Source organism: Apteryx mantelli, chromosome 1, assembly GCF_036417845.1.
Source record: "Apteryx mantelli isolate bAptMan1 chromosome 1, bAptMan1.hap1, whole genome shotgun sequence".
Taxonomy (NCBI): Eukaryota; Metazoa; Chordata; class Aves; order Apterygiformes; family Apterygidae; genus Apteryx; species Apteryx mantelli.
The window spans coordinates 100248985-100271880 of NC_089978.1; the positions used below are offsets into that span (position 1 = coordinate 100248985).

The 22896-nt window shown below is 39.7% G+C and overlaps 1 protein-coding gene across 7 annotated transcripts in view; it reads left to right on the top strand.

The window, feature by feature from the left end:
- Nucleotides 1-22896, top strand: part of PRDM15 (PR/SET domain 15) — a 39193-nt gene that overhangs the window by 7795 nt on the left and 8502 nt on the right. For 3 of the 7 annotated variants that reach the window (XM_067298468.1, XM_067298461.1, XM_067298475.1), the window contains exons 3-16: nucleotides 2237-2330; nucleotides 6136-6289; nucleotides 7152-7404; nucleotides 8538-8660; nucleotides 11341-11439; nucleotides 12266-12493; nucleotides 13147-13282; nucleotides 14347-14528; nucleotides 15192-15286; nucleotides 16184-16271; nucleotides 17791-17958; nucleotides 19138-19232; nucleotides 20294-20425; nucleotides 21390-21524. In XM_067298468.1, coding sequence (XP_067154569.1) covers nucleotides 2237-2330; nucleotides 6136-6289; nucleotides 7152-7404; nucleotides 8538-8660; nucleotides 11341-11439; nucleotides 12266-12493; nucleotides 13147-13282; nucleotides 14347-14528; nucleotides 15192-15286; nucleotides 16184-16271; nucleotides 17791-17958; nucleotides 19138-19232; nucleotides 20294-20425; nucleotides 21390-21524 — 1982 coding nt within the window. Of the gene's footprint in view, nucleotides 1-2236; nucleotides 2331-6135; nucleotides 6290-7151; nucleotides 7405-8151; nucleotides 8397-8423; nucleotides 8661-11340; nucleotides 11440-12265; nucleotides 12494-13146; nucleotides 13283-14346; nucleotides 14529-15191; nucleotides 15287-16183; nucleotides 16272-17790; nucleotides 17959-19137; nucleotides 19233-20293; nucleotides 20426-21389; nucleotides 21525-22896 lie in introns of those variants that run through there. The other 4 variants (XM_067298470.1, XM_067298480.1, XM_067298493.1 and 1 more) reach the window with 4 other exon arrangements.

Here is a 22896-nt window from a genome sequence, read left to right on the forward strand (position 1 = left end):
CTTTCTGGGGCTTGGTGTAAGTTTGTCCCATGGAATATGGGGACTGCTTGCATTCTGAAGAAGTGAATTTTTATAAATGATACTGTGAACTCCCATCATTACCATTGTTGAGTATGTATTTCAGAGACATCAGAGAGTTTTGGAGTATTTCTTATAAAAATCTGTGAATATCCTCCCCCCAGGGCAATTTACCATTTAACCATAGGCTTCATATTTTTCCTGCGATCTTAATCTCTTGTAAGTGTCACATATAGTGAGTATACCAGCCTTGGGGAATGTCTGCTGTTAGATACCCCTCAGTTTTTGAGACATGCCACACTGTGTCAGTATCATATTTTCCCTGCTTTGACCATTCATCCACAAAGGAGTTAAAATGTGTAGCTGAGTTCTTGCACATAGTTTTGGACAATGCTGTGTGCTCCTTGTTGAACCTGCGCAGCAGCTGTCTGTGCACAAGTGGGGTCTTCCTAGGTGGAATTGAAAGATAAGGGGAATTGTGAAGTGCTTTGTTTCCTTTGGCACCAAAGCCAGCTTAAGAAGTTGTTGTTCTGGCTATTCCTTCCTGTTTCCGCTGGTTATGACAACTGTTTGTGAATGTTATTCCAGTTCATTTCAGCAGTCTGGTTTACACATTCCTCTGTGGCTCTTCCACGCTCTCTGTTTTTGGAAATTTGTATTTAGCCCAGATTATTTCAGTAATATTTGCAGTGTGACCTACAGGTAATTGAGTTTGGCACACCTAAAGGGGGGACAATATCATAAACTGCAGCACAGGAGAGGATGAGGCAACTTGGCTGTAGCCTTAGATTTGACGCTGTTGCTACATAGATGGCACCTGCCCACTTGTCATTTCCTTTGATGCAGCTGTCTGTGGTGTTTTAAAGCAAACTGGACTGGGAAATTGGTTCAGCTGAAAAATAAAGCCTTGGGGAAAAAAGGTTATTTTGTTACTGTGTTCACCAGGAGGCACCACAAGTGGCTGTAGAGGAAGAAGTGGCCAGGATTGGGGACTACTTAAACTGGTGTTGCCGTTTGTGAAATGTATGTGTATTTGCACTGCTATGCTGGTTTTGTTGCCAGAAAAAAACAAAATGGAGTTCTGTACTGTAATTTGGGATTCCTTTTCTACATCTTAGAAGAAACCCTTTTGTTAGTTCACTGAGGTGAATACTGGGAGGGAGAGGTTTCCAGTTAGGAATACAGAATATCCTTTCCAGAGCAGGGTATACTCTTGAATTAAATGGTCTTTTTTTGTTGTTGTCCTCCCAAAAAACGTCTAGCCACCTTGCACTTTGCAAACTTTCTGAGGATACCTGGCTTGCCCTTATGAATGTGGAGCTCAGATGGAAATCAGCACTCTAGGAATATAACCTCTGTGTGATGATCTCTTAAGCTGTGTCAGCTGACCAGGCAATGCAGTTTGACAGCTGTTTTTCACAGTAGAGCAACATGCATTTGAATTCCTGCTAAACTGGCTTATTTAAAAAGGTTTCAAATTATCCGAGTCTGGAAATTGTTTCTTAGGAGCCATTCAGTTCTGGGTAATTTACAGTCACTTAAACTAAAAGTTAATTTAGAAGAGCTGAAAATAAATTAAAGAGTAGCCAAATTGTATTGCTTAGTCAGCTGACTTGTTTGGAAAAGCACCAGAAGTTATCTCCAAGCGCTGCTAACTGGTTGCCAGTCTCCCCGCAGCTGGGCCTGAGAAGTACAAGCGTGTCAGGTGTGGCTCCAGGCAGAGCTTGGCACCTGCTGTGCATTCTTGCTCTGCTGAGGTCCATGGGGGTTCGGCTGCTGATACCAAGGGCCAGGATTTTTGCCTCTATCCCTAAATAGACCACACTATCCAAGTTGTTTTCTAAAGGATTTGGATCTAGTGAAGTTAGTGATGTGGTTTTCTTTACCTGCTAGATGTATGGCACTTTATCTAAAGAATAATCCCATCTTTAAGCAGAATATTTACTGTGGATGTAAGGCAAATATTTTCTTGGAGAAAAAATTTAAACAAGTGTCTTCTGATAGTACCTGTATTATCCATTACCTCATCTACATAGGTGCCAGCTATTGACTTGTCATTCAATCATACATGTTCTTTTAAGCAATATAAATGAGCAGCTGCCTTTATATCTAGTGAGCTTGGTGGTAGATTTTGTATTTAGCTCTTGAAAGAAAGAGGTAGCTGCTCTACAGATGTATTTTCCATGAACCTTTTTGCATGCTCTCCACTTGGTTATAGGGTGTGAAGACTGCGGGCAGTACCATGATTCAGAGTGTCCTGAACTGGGCCCAGTGGTGACAGTAAAAGACTCCTTTGTATTGAGCAGAGCCAGGTAAGTAACATTCATGTTAGTTATAATTAACCAACGTTCATGTTAGTTCTTTAAAGCATATTTACTGTTTGATAGCCCAGTCTACAAAAAGGACACAGCCTTATTTAAATAGAAAAACTAAAGCGCACCCTTAAAGTGCTCTGCTGAATTGAAGCCAAAAATATCTTGCTGCTCATTCAGGACTTGGCTTCTTTGCTGAGGTTTCCGGCAAAGAGTCAGATAGTGCCAGAGGGGGTGATGACTTCTGTTTTGGCTGAGTACCTGCAACTTGTTCTCCTTCTCAGATGTGCCATACCAGTTTCAGACAAGTATATGAGGATTTCCCAGTGGTATGAATGGTTGTATCCTCCTGTTTGGTATAACCTCTGTAATTCTTCCACTGAGAAGCCAAACAAGTTGTTCTCATTTCTGGGAGTCTTTAAGAATGATTATAGATACTACTTTGGTCACAGCAGAAACATTCGTGCTTGCCAAAGGAAACAAACAGAGTACATCTAGTTAGGAGAAAACAATACTGAGTAGTGATTCTACAGGGAAATGTAATCAGTCATGGTCAGCAAAATTTATATTAAGATGCAAAATGTTGGGCTTTTGCTAAGGAGAAGAGACAACTGTCATGAAGAGGCAGTACCACGCCAAAAAGGGAAGAGAGTTTGAATAACTTCATGCTGCTGTATTATAAAATGTGCTTAGACTTCCATATTTATTCTTGGAAAGTCATGGGCAGAAAACATGGCCAGCAAGTGCACACGTTCTGGCTGTGTAGGCCATACTGTGTATTCCCAGGATCATTTTATAACAAATACTTAATGTGCTGGACCTGCTGTGCATGTACCATGACCTCTCTCTTCAAGGACAGGATGCTCTTTGTGTCCCGAAGTGTACATTTGCTATACATGTGCATAAGCAATAGCCATTTTCTGGGCTTTCTGGAAGTCCAGCAGCTTGACTGAAGCTCCTGCTAGAACAGCTTCCGCTCTCTGAAAATCCTCAATAAATGAACTCCAGCAGCTAATGTTAATGGGGACTACTGTCCTAATAGCCCTGACAGAAGATTTGCTTCATTCATAAGAGTAAATTTGAAATGCTGTAGTAATGATAGAAAATGATGATGGAGGTGGGTTTCTAAGACACAGTAACTGGGCAGTGCAGTAGATCTCCAATCTGTACTAAGTAGATGCAATGACAAGTTAAACTATTATTTCTTAGCTTTTATCTTTTCTTCTTTTGTTTCTTTTGTTGCACTGTGATTTAGTATGCCTGTTTATTCATACAGTGGAGTACTAGAGGAACACCCAGATGTTCCAACTGAGAACATTTGTCAATAAGGTGCGTTAGCACTGGTTTTCAGCCTTTTTTGACATGCAGATGCATAAATGTTTCCTAGCAGAAGTGTTGGCTGCTGGATAGTGATTCAAAACAGAGTTAAAAAATAACTGTTATAGAAAAATATATTTATTTTTCTCAAAGAGTTAACAGTTGAAAACAGATAAGATAACAAAGGGGAAGAAGAAATGTCGTTACAGTCTTTATTTTACATCTGGGGAATGGTAGCTGAAAGAGTGGGTTGTCTGAGATTGAGCGAAAGTTTAACCACAAACTGGATCTGAATCTCTTAAATGCCAGTCTAGTTGCTTAATCACCTGATCATTATTTTCCTTGATCCTACTGAGAAGATAAAATGGATGTTCTATGATTATAAAAAGAAATGTTAAGAAACGTCTCCTGAATTGCACCATTGCTAACTTTGCATATTCTGTTATTAAAACTGAAAGCATTTTTTTCAATTAATTTGCTTATTACTAAGATTGTAATCTTTTTATATTTTTCTCCATCTAGACCTGAAAGTAGATCAGCCAGTTGCAACTTTTATAGACTAGTCAGTAGCCTGTCTGATTATTTTTAGGTTTTCACCTATTAGCACCAAGCTGAAAAAACAAGGTTGCAGTTGGTATCTGTGGAACCAATATGGTGGTTCCAGTCACATGCTTTTTCTGGAAGGTATTCTCTCTGTATTTTATGTAGAAAAGGTACTTACTTACAGTTCTTCTCAGAAGCTGGTCTGGTAACTGAGAGAGGCACTGAAGACAGAAGCACTTGTGATCTGTGTCTGGATGTAATAAGGGAACTGGAAAACCAAAGAGAAACTTACAGGACTTTAATCTTAAGATCTGCTTAAATATGTATGGTATTTGAATTTGGAGAAGAACGTAGATTATTTTAAAATTAAGCTTTGCCAAAGCAAAAACATTTAGCGATCATAAGATAATTCAGATTGAAAGAGATCTCAGAATGTTCCAGTCAGAACTAACATCCAGTCTGAACCTCTTTTGTTTCAGTTCATGCCCATTGTCTCTCGTCCTTCCACCATGCACCCCTGGGAGGATCCTGGCTCCCTCGTCTTGGTGACATCCCTGTAGGCACTGGGGGTTGGCTGTTAGGTCCCCCTGCAGCTGTACCTTCCCCCGGCTGAGCAAGCCACACTCCCCCAGCCTCTCCTCTTGAGTGAGTGCTCCAGCCTCTGACTATCCTGGTGGCCCTCCCCTGAACTTGCCCCAGTTTGTTGACATCTTTCCCGTATTGGGGGCCCTAAACTGGACACAGCGCGTAGATGAGGTGTAACGAGTGCCAAGCAGAGGGAGACAGTCGCTTCCCTCACTCTCCTGGTGGTGCTCCTGTTCATACAGCCCACGACACAGCTGCTCGCTGCTGCCAGGGCATGCTGTGGGCTCATGTCCAGCTCACTGCCCACCATGACCCCCAGTGCCTTTCTCGCAGAGCTCCTCCCCAGCCAGGCTGTGCCCAGCCTGCACCATGGCCAAGGCTCCCTCCTTCCCAGGGCAGGACTTTGTGTTTTTTCTTGCTGAATTTCATAAGGTTCCTGCTGGCCTATCCCTCCAGCCAATTCCAAGTCTTGCCAACTGTTCCTCTCAGTTTGGTGTGATCTGCAAACTGGTGAGAGTGCACTGCACTGCCTCTTCTGAGTCATTGATAAAGACGTTAAACAGGACAGGTCCTAACACAGACCCCTGTGGTACCCCACTTTGTTACTGGCCTCAAGGTAGAGTATTAAGCATTGGTCATGACCCTCTGAGCCCAACCATCCAACAGGTTATCTACCCAAGTAGTTTTGCACCCATCCAGACCATAATACCCCAACTTGGATACAAGGGACAGAGTTGAAAGCCTTGCTGAAGTCAAGGTAAATGACATCCATTGCTCTTCCTTCATCCACAAATCTAGTCATTTTATCCTGGAAGGCCATTGGTTTGTCAGGTGTGATTTATCCTTGGTCAGTCCATGTTAACTGTTTCCAGTCACCTTGTTCTCCTTCATGTGCACATAAATGACTCCAGAAAGGACTTGCTCCATGATTTTCCCAGGGACTGAAGTCAGGCTGACTGGCCTGTAATTCCTTGGATCATCCTTTTGGCCTTTTTTAAAGATAGCTGCAACATTTGCCTTTCTCCAGTCATTGTGGATCTCCCTTGATCCCCATAATCTTTCAAAGATGGTAGACAGTGGCCTCACTATGTTATCAGTCAGCTCCCTCAGATGCAGCCTCTCAGCTCCCCTGGACTTGTATGGGTTGAGCTCTCAAGTAATCCGTGACTCAACCTTCTTGCACTGCTGGTAGTTCTCCTCTGTTTATTTATAAATCCTGATGGAAATCAGAGTTTTCTGTCACTGGAGATTGGAGAAATAGGTGCTGACTTCTTTCCTCCATGGGTTCCTGCAGTTTTGTGCTATGCATAACTGATCTGCATAGCATCTGTTTTTTCTCAATTTTCTCTTCAATCCTTAGATCATCTCTGCCTTCCAATTTGGAGATAAGACAACTGGAAGACGGGACTGAAGGCGTATTTGCCCTGACTCAGCTAGTGAAACGTACCCAGTTTGGCCCGTTTGAATCCAAGAGAGTTGCCAAACTGGAAAAAGAATCAGTTTTTCCCCTGAAGGTAAGACACAGCACATGAAAAGCAGTAACATGGATTCTGTTTTACCTGTGATGACTTCATCCTATATACAACTATGAAAAAGTGAGGGGGAGAGAAATATTTGGGACGTCTTTTAAGCGTGCCTGGTAATAGGCCACCTACACAAGCCTTCCTTGGACAAGATATGGAAGAAATGAACTAGGGGCATGTTCTGCGTCTTTGAAGTGAACATTCTTATAGGAGACAAGGCTAGGATACAGTCACGAAAACTGCTTGTCTTTCACCTTTACACATGATGATACAGGAAGGCTCATGACTATAGCAGTTCATTTCAGTGTTTTAATGAGGTTCTTCGATTTTGTCCTGTTTTCTCAATGAGTTGCACCTGCATTAGGTTTATGGAACACACAGATTTTTTTTTTTTTCTTCCATTTGTGTTACTCTTCTCTTGACAACCTATGTGGAAAAATCACTATGGTAAAAAGTTAATTCAGTCTTCCCTTTTCAGTAATACCTGAGTCAGTAATAAAGGTTTAGAAATGCAATGCAAGGGCTGATGGGTATTTCACAGTGTGCTGTTTGGATTCCCCCCCATTCCCCTTGATCCAGTCATTCAGATTTCAGTGAGAAACTGGTGGCTATAGCAAGACTTCTTAGGATAGAAGTTCAGTCTGTTCCCATTCTGCCACTAGTAGTCTATCTCGGCCTTATTCATCTGAAGATGTGATTGATGCTTTCCTGATGCAAATGCTGAGGCTTGCTTTGTTTCTGATACACATGCAATGAAAGGCATGCAAAAGCAGAAAATAAAAATTCTTTTTAGCTATCCATTATTTGTTATGGTTTTATTACTGCGTATTTTGCTTGTTTGCCTGTCTGGCAGGTGTTCCAGAAGGATGGACCCCTAGTATATTTTGATACCTCAAATGAAGATGATTGCAACTGGATGATGATGGTGCGACCAGCCACCAAATATGAACATCAGAACTTAACTGCCTTCCAGCATGACAATGATATTTACTTCACCACCTCCCGGGACATTCCACCAGGAACTGAGCTGCGAGTGTGGTATGCAGCTTTTTACGCCAAAAAAATGGAAAAGCCAGTGCTGAAGCAGGTCACTAGTATTGCCAATGGTATGTGTGGGGGCCTTTTTTCCTTCCTAAGGGCCCAGGGACTGATGATCCCCTACTGTGGCAGTTGACAATGCTTTTTAATAGGCTCTGACCCTGAATTTGTTAGCCTTTAGTGTTAGGCTAACCAGCATACATGGTTGTCCTACCAGAAGAAACATAGATTCTTCACCATGATGTATCTGAGCTTTTAGAAAAAGATGGATAACCTAGCTGATCATTCAGCCTCTTCAAACTGAGCAAACTGGATAAATAGTTCTTAACTAAAGAACTGGTTAATTGCATCAAAACACATCTGGGTAGAAGAGCTTTCATCTTCTTTGCGAAGTAACCCGAATGTCAGAGTAAGTCTAAATGTATGTGAAGATCTGCCAAAGAAGCTGTTCTCTTTCAGTTGTAATGGAGCCTTGCACAGGACCCACTAGAACAAGATAAATTCAAAACTGAGCTATCATTCCACATGATAGCTTGTGCATTGGCAAGGAGAGACAGCAGATTTATTAGAATCTGCATTAGAATTACCAGAGGTCTTTTATTCCTCTGCCCCTCAATTTTCTTCTATTGTTACATTTATACAACTAAAAGGCAAAATCTGTAAGCATTGCAAGGGCATTTTTTTCTGTTGTTCAGTTGGGAGTATTTCCATATGGTATTATTGCTATGCTGAATGTAATTTGGGGGTGACAAATGGCTTGGGGAGATGCCATTGCCATCAACATGTTTGGTGGCTGTTCCTAGTGGTAAGCAGTCTTAAGTGCTACAGCTGAATCAATGCTGTTAACACGTTTCTGAATTCCAAGATGTTTCTGTTTGGTATTAATTAAGAGGTTTTCTCCTTTTCTTCTTCTGTTTAACTCATTCATGTATTTTTGTGTGCACATATGTATTTACAGAATTTGTTCAGGTGCGTCCTTCATGCTCTGTTCAGCACTTTCAATATACACTCCACAATATGAAAGGCACATTGTATGAGATTCAAGCATAAGAATATTCTGGTTAGGATTTTATGTAAAATTCTTTTTGTACACCTGCTATAGGGCAAATCTTTCTGACTATGATTATTGCCCCTTAGCACAGAGGAAGAGAACCAAAGTGCCTGGAAAGTACTGAAAATGAACTGTTTTTCCTCTCCACAGATATGTGCCTGGTAGTAATGGAATATGATAAAGAAGGGAGCAAAATCTCTTCAAAGCCTTCATCTGCTGTCTTCCCTCATAAAAAAGCGAAGAAATCCAGCATACCAGTAGCTGATACAGCAGGTATGCAAAACTGTGGTATTTTTAAGGGTGCTAGAGGACAGATTCAGATCTAAAGAGCTACTAGGTTTACCACATTTATGCATCTGTTATGATTATATAACATTCATTAAATGATGAATTCAGTGACAATTTAAAGTCTGTGTTTTTCTTTTTGTTTTCATGGGTTCAAGCTTAAAATACTTATGCAGGTTAAAAAGTGAGAGAGAGTCCTAAAACTTTTAGGCAGATATTTTTCATTAGTTCGTAACTGCTTCTGACTTTGGAGGTGGTTGGGGTTGCGGAAGGGGGTGAGCAGGTGTTCCAAAGAAAATCGGTCAAATTCTTGTGCAAGGTGCAATAGTTTGAATGATCAGGTGCTAGAAGAAAACAAAAGGATGTGAGCGTAGGAGCAGTGCTGTTTAGAAATTACAAGAATAGCGGCTATCCCCAAATTACAACATGGTAAGAAGTCTGGTAGAGTTCAGGCTGTACATGATCACAGGAACTCAAATTTAGATAAACTTATAAGCAAAGCAAATACTATTGGCAAAGAACAAATGGCTCAGGAAGTCCCTAGTTGTGTCACAGAAGCTCAGTCCCCAAGGTTAAACATGAAGCAAGAAAACCCCCTAATCTCTGATGAGTGGAACAATGAAATTAAGAACCCATTTAACATAAATTGCCACATCTAAATGTAAAATCAGAATACATAGTGCAGGAATCTGGATCAAAAGAAAGTAATCTATGTCTTCTTTGAAAAAGTTGTTTTGCTAAATTTTGCTTATTAGTATTAAAAATAGCCAGGAGAGGAAGGGAAGAGTGGTTGGAGATGTGTACAAAGCACTTTGTCAGAAGTGCATACTGTTACAGCTAAAATGTGGAAACTGGCCAGAGAGCTGTCTTTCATTTTGGCATAACTTTAATTTTTCCAGAAAAAAAAATTATCAAGATCTTGAACAGCCCCTCCTACCTCCTTCATCCTGCCATTGGAAAGTCCAACTTCAGTAGAAACAGAATGCTGCCTACTATACTTGGGAACCCTAAAGTATTCCCACTCTTGCAATGTTTTGCTGTTTCCAAAACAAAATATGCTTTTTTGGATTCTGACTGCTTGCCTGCAAAGCTGTTGTAGACTGACAGAGCTGTGTTTCTAAGTAAAGTGAATTGCCCAGCAGCCTACATGGAGGCCTAAAGACATAGCAATCTTCCTGGCAAACCAGTGCATAACTAGGGTCTCTGGTTTTCCTGCTTGAGCTATATAAGGAGCAAGGGAAGTGCAGAACCAGGGACAATTTTCCAAAACAGACTTCAGTTTTGCAAATAGTGTTTTTTCAATTTTATTAGCATGCAGCTTCATAAGACAGGGCTAATAGCTTACGTGGTGCTTACTAACATGATTTTTTTTTTTTTTAGTTATGCAAAATATTGGGGTTTAGATTGGCTGGTTTGGCCTCATGGACAAACTTTTCAAGATAGGAGGTTCTTTCCATAGCCTTTGCAGGAGGAATTTCTGTTGTTGAATTACCTAGTCACTTATTACAGCATGAATAAGATCGGACCTCTGTAGTGTAGTGCACTGAACACCCTTGTAGCAAGGAATAATCTCTGCCCCAGAAAATCTCCTATTTCAGTTTAAGAGACAAGAGCAAGAGGGAGGAAGTTATGTTTATCATTGCCCTACAGATGGGGATCAGAGGCAGAGAGAGAGATTAACTGACTTGCTCACTGTCATACAGGAGATATGTGACAGGAACTAAGTACAGTTTGAACCTCCTGTGCTGCTATTCACTTAGCCTAATTGCAGTGTCACCCTCCTTCTCTGGGGATTCTTGTAGACTGTGGAATATTGAGCTTTATGTGTACCAAAAAATCTGTGAACCAGTCCACATTTATCAGATCCTCTTGATAAATTCAGGCAGATCATCCAAGGACTTAAAGGACAGTGGGCTGTGAACAGAGTACCATTCTCCTGATTTTTTTTTTTCATTCCATATCCATTTCCCCCCTTACATAAAGAAAAGCATGTTCTACTAGTTTATTTAGAATAGTATTTAAATTTTTCTTTATTTTCTTCGTGTGTGTGAGCTCATATGTTAATTACAACATTAATATGGTAGTTTGTAGAATATCCATTTAATGAAACTGTTCAGAAGCAGGTTTTCATTGTCATCATCATTACTTCTGTTAATCTAAACATTCTTGTTTCTGTGATGCTCTTCAGAGGGAGCAAGGAGGCTTTTTCTACTTTTATCTTCACCTGGCCTGGAAGAGCACTGGTAACTCCAGTTTTAAAGGTGCTCAAGATTAGTCACAGCAGAGATGCTTTATAGTGTGCCTTTGATCATCACACTTTAGAAAGTGTTATAGGGTCCCTCAAGAGTTTACAAGAGCTCCAATATTTTCTCCTGGCACCAGTTGGTTTCTGTTCTGACTTTTCAGGTGTGCATGTGGTCACAGAGAATAAATCATAGTTCAGAATGTGTAACAGTTTCTTGCAGATTATACACGTTCAGCTATGTGACCAGTTGTTTTGTTTGGTACACTGATGAAATGTAGCTGGGAAGCTGAGAATTAAGCAGCTGCCTTAGTGGGCCTATTACTGCTTGAATAGTGCCTTGTGATATGCAGGGAGTCCTTGCAAGATAAACAAGGTAACAAGGATTTTCAAAGCTTTTGAGTGTTTCTTCTTGTCATGATTTAGTGAACACTCCAGAAGGCAGTGGAGCTGCAGAAGCAGAGTCCAGCCAATGGACATGTAAAGTATGTTCATCTGCTTTCCAGGAGCCTCAGCTGCTGACAGGTAAGAAGTGTTAGAAATTCATGAGATACTACTAAGAGACATTAGGAAAATTCTGCTCTTCCAGAGCAAGATGTTGTGAAGCCATTTCCCTATCCATGATGCAGTAAGGTAAAGGTTTTATGTATTTTGGTTACATATTCTTTAAAAAAAAGGGTTGGGGGTAGAAGGTGGAACAGTAACATTACTGGTATTGGCAACTGGCAACTCTCTATACAAACAATTGTGGTATTGAATCTAGAAGAAATGAAATTATTGTCTAGAAGGTACCATGTGGATGCTAAGAACATGAAGGATAGTGGACTCGGTGAACTGTGTATAAGATCAGTGATGCCAGCTTATGCTTAGTGATATTTTCTGTCTGGTGTTTACAGGACAGATTAGGTAATGGTAATAAGACATGTTATTTTCCTGCATTTCATTTGCAACTACTTTATATGGTTTTCAAAAGAATTTGAGCTCTGAAGATTATTTTATGAATCATTTTTGAAAAAGAGACTCAGGCTGCAAAATCGCTTGGGCTTTTGGAAAAAAATGTACCCATTATCAGTGGGGCACAGCCTTTTTCCAGTGATATCTAGCAAACCCCTTAAAAATTTCAGTCCATGTTAGTAATCATTTGGATGTTTAATAGAGAGTGTGCCGAGAGTTAAATACAGAGTATTTTGAGAGAGTTTAATAGAGAATATTTTGACTGCTTTTGAAATAATTTGAATTGTCTGTTAAATGAGGCTGACCTGATAGATAGGCTTCAGTTTGATTTATATCTTTGAGCATTTCATGACAATTTCTTCCCTCTTTGCTCTCATGTTCTTTGCCACTCATCCAGAGCATTTGCTGAGTCACCTGGAACAAGCCAAAGGTGCCCCCCAAACAAGCCAAAATGAGGTTGTTCCAGAGAAAGCAACAGAGGCTCCCCCTGTGGATCAGCCCACGGTTTGTGATAAAGCTACTAGTGCCGGTGCAGACTCAAGAAGGAAGGCCAGACGGGGAAGAAAGCCGAAAACAGCAAAAGCAGAAACACCCCTTGTCATTGTTGAAGAGAAAGATCCTGCAGGTAAAACAAAGAGACTTAATAAAATAGTGACCACATACGCCCTAATATACCTTCTCAGAAAGACCTGAAAAGTAGCACACAGGGCGGAGGGTTTTAGTTTGTATGTAGATCACTAAAGCAGATGATTTACAAATTTATGTTAATTATCTCTGAGTTCTGTGTCTACACTAAATGTTACAGCATCTACGCTTAGGTTACCTGCTTTCTCCTGCAAGAGTTTTAGTAATAGAGAAGCCCAGAGAAACAGAGGATAGTAGTTGCAAGAGACCTGCCCTGGTTCCTGCAAGCAGAAATAGGAGAGGAAGCATCCTCCCAGCAAGGTTACCTTCCTTTTTCTACCTTGGTAGGAAATTCTATTAGTTCTAGTAGGAAATTGCATGATGCGTACTCAACTGCCCCCTTAGTAATAGGTTGGGGAACTGCTATATCAAGAAAGCACCTGCTGTAAGAAATTGTCTGTTGGCTACATTACTTGCAACTCAGTAGCCTCTTTCACTATATTGCAAGTCTTATGAAGTCATTAGCCATCCATTATTTGTCATAGATGCCAGTTCAGTGCCACATCCCATTACAAATCTGAAAGCAAAATTCTGCATTTAAGTTTTCTGTCTAGCTACCCACATTAATGCCATATTTTTGTGATGTGTTTGCAGTGGAACGTGTAGCTGAAATTGTAACTGAGGTCCCACCTGATGAGGTAGCCCTACCTTCAGCTGCAGAAGAGAGGATTATGGAATTGGTTTTAGGAAAGATGCCTAGCACCACAAATAGCATCAGTTCAGTGACAAAGTAAGTGTTCTGGGATGCAGAATTTCCTCTCAGTTAAGATTATGCAGCATATAACAGTTCTGCTCAAATTCTGGGCCCACAGAGCTCTTTTCTATTAGTATAAAATTGTGTGCTTCTGCTAGAAGAGCTGATCTAATTCCACGAAGAAGGCTCATGCACTCTAAGATAGTGCACAGGTGGTGTGATATTGGTGGTATGAATTCTGGAGCACAGACCATGTGAATTTTATTTTCCATTATGTTACTGCTTTTACTTGATGTGATTCTTGGAGCTGCATGGTGAAATGTTACTCCTATTGAGTGCTGATAATACAGACAAAGATATTTTTGCTAAAAATTGTATGTTAGCCATTATTCAATCTTACTTGTGTCTTAACTCATAAATGACTTCAAATGGATTTGTGTATGTGATACTTCAGAGTTAGAGTTCTGAAGGGAAAAATTTCAGTATAACAGAACATCAGGGAGCATGAAACATCATTTGATTCTTGATCATTTGAATTTAGATTATTTTATGTCTTTTTTGTCTCAGTATGTCAGTTTTTGTCTCAGCTTTTTGAATGATACTTTGTATAATGGAGTATTTGATGTTTCAAGATTAGCTCGTAATGCTATCAGTTGAAGTCCTTAGCAGGTGGAGAGCCATCAAAAATTGCTGAGAAATAGAACAGTACTGCTTGTTGGTGCTTAGTTGCCCTCTTACTATATATGCTTTTTGCATGAATACTGCCAAGTTTTCTAAGCTGAAATAGTGCTAATGTTTTTAGAGGATAAGCAGTTCCTTTATGCTCCTGTGAAACACCTGAAGAGAGAATCTTTGAGGCTGGTGGCTGCTGCTGCTTTTTTTTTTTTGCCTGGGTGAAGATAATTTGGAATAAACTGCTTTCTGACATCTGCTGCTTCCAGTGGGTGGCCGAGAAGTCACCTTGGAAATTATGAAGCTCCAGTGCTCCCCCTCCCGCCAGAAGCTGAGCATAACACTCTTTAGCTTTTGCCAGTTGATGGGTCTCTTTCTTGTAACCTGTGGGATACCTTTCAGTCCCTGCCTTTCTTTCTCTAATCCAGTAGGTTTGCTCATCACCAAAACACCATGTCCCTCAAAAGAAGTTTAATTCTCTCCAGTAGACATGGTATACGTCGGAAGCTGATAAAACAACTTGGGGAGCACAAACGCATCTATCAGTGCAGTATCTGCAGTAAGATCTTCCAGAACAGCAGCAACCTGAGCAGGCATATCCGTTCTCATGGTGGGTTTGCTTTTGCCTCCCTTGAATATAGTTTTTATCTCTTGTTGGTTTCACCTTTGAGTAAAAAAGCTAGGCTATTCTTAGATACTGATATTACGTAATTTTAACGAAGCTCTTCTTTTCCTCTCATTGGGGAACTCTTTTAGTTATGCAGACCAAAGCATGAGAAGATAATAGTTGGAAGTTGAAATTAGAGCATTTACAGTTTGAATTCAGGTGCATATTTTTAAACAGGGACAAGGATGTGGTGGCTTCTCCGTTACAACTGGTCTTTATATCAAAACTGTTCTCTTGCCTTACATGTAGACAGTCCCTCATCTTCACAGGTTTATGGGAAACATTGCTGTGTAAATACCAGCTGAGTGCTTTTTAGCCTGTGATCTGCTGTTCCAGGGATCTATAATCTCCTTCTAAGGATTCTGTGAAAAATAATATTAAAAAAAGAAGGGTGGGCAAACCAAAACAAATAGTTGTCAGTAGAAAAACTTAAATAGAATGGAAAAGGTCAAAAACTACTATCTGGATCTCCTGAATAACTAAAACTTTCCATCTCTAGCCTGTTCATTTTCAATTGCTTGTGCTTTGGTTTCCCCTGATTGCCTGGAGTTGATTATTATTAGTCTCTGACTACTTTTTTTTTTTTATCTTGATTGATCCCTTCAGGTGACAAACTATTTAAATGTGAGGAATGCGCAAAGCTCTTCAGCCGTAAAGAGAGCTTGAAGCAGCATGTTTCATACAAGCACAGCAGGAATGAAGTGAGTGGAAATGACTAGTGGGCTCTTTCTGAGGATGGGTGAAAATGTACAGTGAGCTCCCAGGTGCTAGCTGAGGAGTTTGGGTCAATTATATTTGAGTGGATATCTGTGTGAATTTCTTGTGAGACAAGACTGATAGGGACAGGTAACATCTGTTAGATGAGCTTATGAATTTGGACAATGTGGACACGCTTTTGGTCATACAAGTCCTTCTTCATGTCTGAATTTCCTGTAGAAAGTTTTCAGGCATCATTTAGTGCAAGACAAGATGGAGTTAGCTGAACCTGCAGGATCTAGAGGTGAGATCTGACTTCAGTTTGTTGTACTAAGTAGGATTGTTCCAGTCTTGTTTGCCTGTCCTGTTTCATTTATCCCAACCTACAGCATCATTTAGTGTGTGAACTATCTGGGTAAAGGTTGTCTCATCAAGAGCTGTGTGCACATGTGTAAACATACAGTGCTTATAGCTGCAGTGTCCTGCCTGTTGATGAGGGCCTTTCAATGCTGATGCCAAATAAATAATAAACATGCCTACAGTGGAGCCTTATCAGTGAATATTTCTATTATTTCTATTTCTAATATTTCTATTATTATGATTGCTAGCCCTGTTTTGGAGCTGGAGGATGAGTCAGATTATATCTTGCTTTTCCTAAACTCTGTGTCTCCATGTTGGACTGGGGGTTACATAGGTGCATGACCCACTCTTGTTTTTGTATAAAGCTCAGATTATATGATAATACAGTATCAGAATTTGCACCAATGTATATTTAAATATCCTGTTAAACAAATAAATCAAAAAAGACAGAAAAACAGAAAAAGTAATTCAGATTCAGACTTTCTCTGTCAGGCATGACTTGGCTTTTGTCCCCTTAAACACTCATTGTTTGCGATCCTCAGGTTGACAGTGAGTACAGATACAAGTGCACCACATGTGAAAAGGCCTTTCGGATAGAGAGTGCATTGGAATTCCATAACTGCAGGACAGGTGAGAAGGTGATATTCAGCTTATTGTCATACTAACTCAGTTTTATGGGTATGTCCACAAACTCATCTCAGAATAGTAACTAGGAAGAGGCAGTAGTTATTTAGATTTTTTTTTTCGTCATCACAACAAACAACCTGCCCCTCTTCTTTCCCCCTTTCCCCAAAAAATGTCTTGCTGTGTTAAGAAATATACAGCCAGTAATCTGTAGATCAACAATTCCGCTTATGTATTGCATTTTTGGCATTTCCTGCTCTCTTGTCTAATACTCTCACTGGCACTCCAGTTGTATGTTCACAGATACCCCATCACCATCTCTGTCTAACTTTCTTTCCTGAAAGGAACTCTCTTTCTTGAGAGTTTCACTTCTATTCTCTGAGATAGAGGAACTGGAAAAGGGCCAGACTATCAGTAGTTTGTAGTTCCTGGAAATACAGTTTTCTTCTGCTTTCTCATGCTTTCCTTATACTTGCAGTAGTCTTTCTAGATATTTCTTGATACCACTAGAACCTGTCTTTTTCTCCCATAGCTGTCCCTTGCGATTACTCACATTAGTTATTCTGAATTGTCTTATGCTTACAAAATAACATTGATTACTTTTATGGACCTATGATAACTATCAGAATCACCTGGGTAATTGCCTCTTCCAACACTATCCAGAGTAGATCTTTCCATTTCCTTTCAAAGGCTACAGCTTGTATAAAAGCCCTGCCTTATAAAGAATGGAAAGTAATGCCAAGTGACTTCAGCATTCTCTCTTCATTCAAAGATGGAAACTTATTTTCTCTCACTAAGTTGACTGTTACCAAAACAAGCAGTGTTTTTTGCTCTGCTCTTTAGCAAATCAAACTACTACTTCTTTGTGATTGCTGTAGCATTGGCAGATTCCATCTACTGGAGCATGCTTTCATGTTCCAAGGAAAGTCTCAAATAACAAATACAGAACAAATTCCCTGTAGGCCTATTGTCATGTAATGATCCACATTAGAGATTTTATACTTTCTTCTGGAGCGTTTTGTACTGGCTGTTATTGGGACCTAGTGCTGGAAGGGATATGCTGTCGTTTAGACATAGCTATTCATGTGATGCTGCGCTGTCATGTGCTCAGTGATTCTACAGACATTAAAAACTTGGATCAATGGTAACAGAATCCACTCCAAACAGAGTTTTAATGTATACTAGACCACAATGGAAATGGCCCATATGAGGAAACTGTGATGCTAGAGTCAGTGTTCAGGTTAGCATCATACATATTTATTGTTTTTGAACAAGTGTCCTCTAGTGCATTTCAGTGATATTTAACCTCATAGATTGCAATCAGTTATTTGATGTTTATTATCTTCATAATGGGAAGACAAATTTAAAAGTAAAAGAAAAAAATACGTTTTTACATTTCTTTTCTCATTTTGGGTATGATGGGTTATATGTGAAAACTCAAGCCTAACAAAAGAACTGTCTACCTCACAAATATACAAAAACTGTTTTCGTCTGTAAAGAGTTGCATTGTTTCTCTTGCTTACAGATGACAAGACATTCCAGTGTGAGATGTGTTTCAGATTCTTTTCTACCAACAGTAATCTCTCAAAACACAAGAAAAAGCATGGAGATAAGAAGTTTGCATGTGAAATCTGCAATAAGATGTTCTACCGGAAGGATGTCATGCTGGACCATCAAAGACGACACTTGGAAGGTAAGTATACTGCAGATTAACCTAATTATTACCCTTGAAATGGCAGTTGAGGTGGAAAGGTTAAGGAAATGATTACACATTAGATTATTCAGGATGGTAGGTCTCACTTTTTAGTCAACTGATCTAGAGTAGCAGGTTTCAGCAAAATATGACATTTATTAAAAATAATAGTAAGAGATCTTGGAGGGGAGTTGTCTAATTCTGTGAAACTTTTGTAGGAGGGGCATCTCTTTCAGCCTCACGTGATTGAATCTAATGCTGCTAATGGTCAAGTGAAAGTTGCTTGGCTTATTATGCAGTAGCTTAGACTAGCTGATTTTGATGATCTCATTTTCTTTCTTTGAATTTTCTTCATTTAAAAAAAGTCTGGGGTAACTTGAAAATTTGAGGGCAGGGAGTTACTTGCAATGTAAGACTGAAAGTGAGCACTGAGTAAGTATAAATGTGGTTTTAAAAACTGTTAACTGACCAGTATAGTATAAATGGAGTGCTGTGTGCTTTGTTGTCTTTTGAAATCTTGAGACTATATGATAATGAGATTATAGACTGTGTAAGTATGTTTTAAAATGGTACTACTGGTCTAGATGATAAGACCAAAGGTGATTAAAATAATCAGCCTATCTAATTTGATGTCTTGGACATACCATCACTGTCCTCTCCTGTGATTCAGCTCTGTGTCATGAACTAGGGAACAAGGGGTGGAGTGACAATAGCAAGAAGTCTCACATTTAGCTGTCACAGAACAGTAATAGTCCTCTTTCCCCTTGAAAGTAGCAAAGAAAGAGATCTGATGTCCTTCTTGAGCATCAAAGGTGATGCTGGATGGTCTTAGAGACCGAGGGAGGGAATTTCTAGGCCAGATATCTGACTGAAGTGCCAAGGCCTACTAGGTCTGTTTTTTTTTCTGTTGTTAACAATAAATACCTGTTTTCAGACACTTTATGGTTGGTGTAATAACCATAGGATACAATATATCACTTTGGAAGACTGCTCTTATATTCTTGAGACACCATTTTAACTAAGAGGTGATTCTTTGTTAGGAATTAACTTCTGCATTGAGGCTCTTCCCAGTGTTTCACTCTTCTTTACAGTATTCACCTGAAAGGGCATGCAGATTGGAGTGGAAAACCATGGTTTATTTTTTTGTTTTGTTTTTTTGATGGGGACTGTTCTGTTAAGGGGTGAGGCGTGTGAAAAGAGAAGACTTTGAGCACAGCACGGAAAACATGGTTCGCTACAAGAAGGAGCCTTCAGGATGCCCTGTGTGTGGGAAGGTAGGCTTTTTTGCCAGCATGTGCCATGAGAAGCTCTGTGTTCTAGCTCCAAGAATACTCCAAGGATATTGTGCACCTGAACCTAGAGTCTCCAACTGAGTTCTTGTGGCATAACAAGTTACCACCCATGTACTAAACCACAGTAACAGTCTACCTGAATAGACACATAGCCTGCCAAAAGATTGAGGTGAATGACTTCCACTGAGGTTATATGCCAGATCAGATTACCTTGCAACTCAGACAGGCACGTGATCAGTTACCAACAAGTCTGTGGCCCAGACTGTGACTCTTTAAACTGCCTTAGCTCCATTATGTGTCCAACCCCATGGTAGCTAAGGATGGTTCAGACTAGATTTTTTTTCCAGACAAATAACACGATATAGAGGATAACATGGCCATTATCTCTGTCAGTGATATCTCGTGACTTACGTTATTTAGAGTGAAGTTTTTATGCCTGAATGTAAAAAGTTGGAATTTACTGTGTGCATTAGGAATCATTTTCTCTTAGAATTTAAAGTGAAGTCATTGTGTAGTCATGGCACTGTTACATTTGGGTGTTTAATACTCATGATCTGAAGTTGGTATTGTCACAGATAATGAAGACTGAGGATTTAAATAGTGATTTTATAAACATTTAATGATTCGTAGTGCAAGATGTACTCAAGCAACTCTTAAGTTGGGGTTGTGTGGGCCTTCATTTTTGATGCTTTGAACGTGTTACATATCAATGAAGACACAGCGTTCTTGATTCAAAAGACTATCTAATATTTCTAAATGTATTCTATGTAATTCTGCTCTAGCTTTGCTGGAAGCCCACCTCTGATCAAGAGCCAATTTCAGTCAGTTCTCTGAAACTGTATTAATGTATTTTACTGTGTCAGTAGTTTCTAAGGTAGTCTGCTGACTGGAGAACAGGAGCTTCCATGTGTTTCTGGCTAGAAGGAACGTAAACTGGGGAACAAGAAATTAAATATGGTTTGTGCTATTCATCGGCTAACTTCTAAAGAATTGTGGCCCTGCTGAACATGATGAAAATGCCTGCCTTCCTTCTTTTCTTTTAGGTGTTTTCATGTAGAAGCAATATGAATAAACACCTTTTAACACACGGAGACAAGAAATACACCTGTGAAATCTGTGGACGTAAATTCTTCAGGGTGGATGTGTTGAGAGATCATATTCATGTCCATTTTAAGGTATTGTGTTAATAATTTATTAGAAAAGGCATGTTATTTAGCAAACTTTAATAAACTTATCAATAAACCCATTGATAATGATAAGGCCATGTGTTCATACTGGCAACACAACAGTGATTATGTACTCCATGCAGTAATGTTGCTACAGCAGCCTAGCACGTTGTGCTTAAATTTACCCATGTCTCTGTGTTGCCACAGCTGGATTGCTACAGAGTATTTGGACTACTGTATTTAGAGTGTCACTGCAGGACACTCTTCTGAATGTAGCGTAAATACCACCCCTGTGACCTTAGGTGAATCACTGAGGTTGCTCAGTTTAAATCAGGGAGAAAAACTACCTGTTTCACAGGAAGGCTGCAAACAGATGTGTTGTTCCAGCTATAGTTTAACTGGACTGAGAGATCACTGCCATCCTCTTCCCTTTACACAAAAAAAAAAAAAAAAAAAAATCAGAAAACTAATTGGTCCTGCCCTTTTCCATGCCAGTGGTTGTCTTTCTTTTGTATCTGCCAGCATAACTGCTTGTGTGATCAGTCCCTAACCTGGTTTTGTCAAAATGATCTGAGTCAAAAAAAACGCTATTAATAGTGCTTCAACAGACACAGATTATTTTAACAGAACTGGGGTAACATGGAATTGAAAGGAATCGTATCACACAGTGATGCCCATAAAGATGCTTCTATCGGTATAATACTGCACCGGTTGAGTCTCTGTTTACATTAAAGTTCACTTCCTTTTTATAGACAAAAATTGAGTTTTATCTGCTTAAACAAGTGGTTGTTCCTTGTTTAATCATAGAGGGACCATGTTTACCTGAATTGAATGACGTCGGAGAATATTTTAAATAATGTTACAGTAGTTGTTAACACAAGGCAGTCTGCATGGCAGAAAAGCTGGTAAGGTGTTACCTTTTGAAGTAGATTTTTGATCTGTTAAGACAGAATCTTCTTTTCCACCCAAACAGGACATAGCACTAATGGATGATCACCAGAGGGAAGAATTCATTGGTAAAATTGGAATCTCATCAGAGGAAAATGATGACAACTCTGATGAAAGTGCAGATTCTGAGCCTCACAAGTATAGCTGCAAAAGGTGCCAGGTAGCTTTAAATGCTTCTAAATTAATGTGTTTTGGGATGGGGGGAAGGGAGAGGAAATATCTATAAATTACTCAGAATTTTAAATGACATTGAGGATTAGCAAAGAGAGGGCTAATCTGAGGGTCTACTCTCTTGTGCAGTGCTTGTTAACCTCTGATCTATGGACTGATGCCGTTCCGTGCACATCAGCTGGTGTTCTGCAAAGTGAATGCTAAACACTTAAACAGATAAATACATATGCATACACTTCCCTGGGTGCAAGGAAGCAAGCAAAACTGTAGGAAGAAATATAAAGAAACATTCAGCTCTTAGGCTACCTTTTAATTATGTACAAATTAAAATCATCATAGAGCTTTTGAATGATATGGTTCAAGATTAAATAGTCCTCTAGTGGATATCCAGTTTGGAGGATTAAGACCACTGCTTATGTTCAGCACAACTGCTTATTCTTGGCCTACTCTATTACTAACAGGATGGCATTAGAAATACTACTAGAACATAAACATACTTTACTCAGGTGTCAGTTGAGAGAGGTCTCTTTCAACTTCTCATGGTGTGGTTTTTGAATTTTGCATAGAAGTAATGGAGAAGAATGGGATCCTCAAGGCCCATTTGGGTTTTGTACCCTAACTGGGGGAGCACACTGTGATGGGGTGGATGGGATCCAAAAGCAATCCGTGAGAACAGCAAAACTGGCCAAAATGAAATGGGACAGGGGAATTTTGGTACTTAAGCCACTAACTTGGCCTCTGGAAATTGGAGTCTGTTTCACAGCCTACACTGCATGTGGTGAAGGTGCTTAGCTTGTCTTATATCCATGTTTCTAAAATGAAGAAAATAATACTTCAGTCTTTTGTTCTTGTTTGTTGTCCATTTACAGTGCAAGTTCTGAAAATGTGCACATACCATATCTACTGTTAAATGAACTGGGTTTAAGCAGGGCTTATGTCAGCAAACAGAAGATGTGGTATCATAGCAGTTAAACACGTTTGCTTTCAGTGTGGTAGTTTAAACATCTGATACTTAGTGGGTACATAAGCTATGTAAAAATACATCCGGCTAAATGAGGGGAATTGTACCATTCAGATTAGAAAGCTCTTTTTAGAAACTAGGTTTTTAGTGCTTTTGTAGGTGTTTGTGAAGTAAACAGTTGCATAAGGAAACAGCTGTGGAAAATGAATATTATCTGTGGTAAGATGAGGAGGCTCTTTTTGGCTGAAAATACCTGTTTGCATATTCCTAAGGAAGGACAACATACAAATGAGTCTTAATGAAATATCCCTTTTGAGCTTTTGAGGATCTCTCTCTTTATTTAGTTCTCTTCCCAAAGCACCTCTTCACCAAGCTGTGCAGTGCTGTCAGAAATACCCCA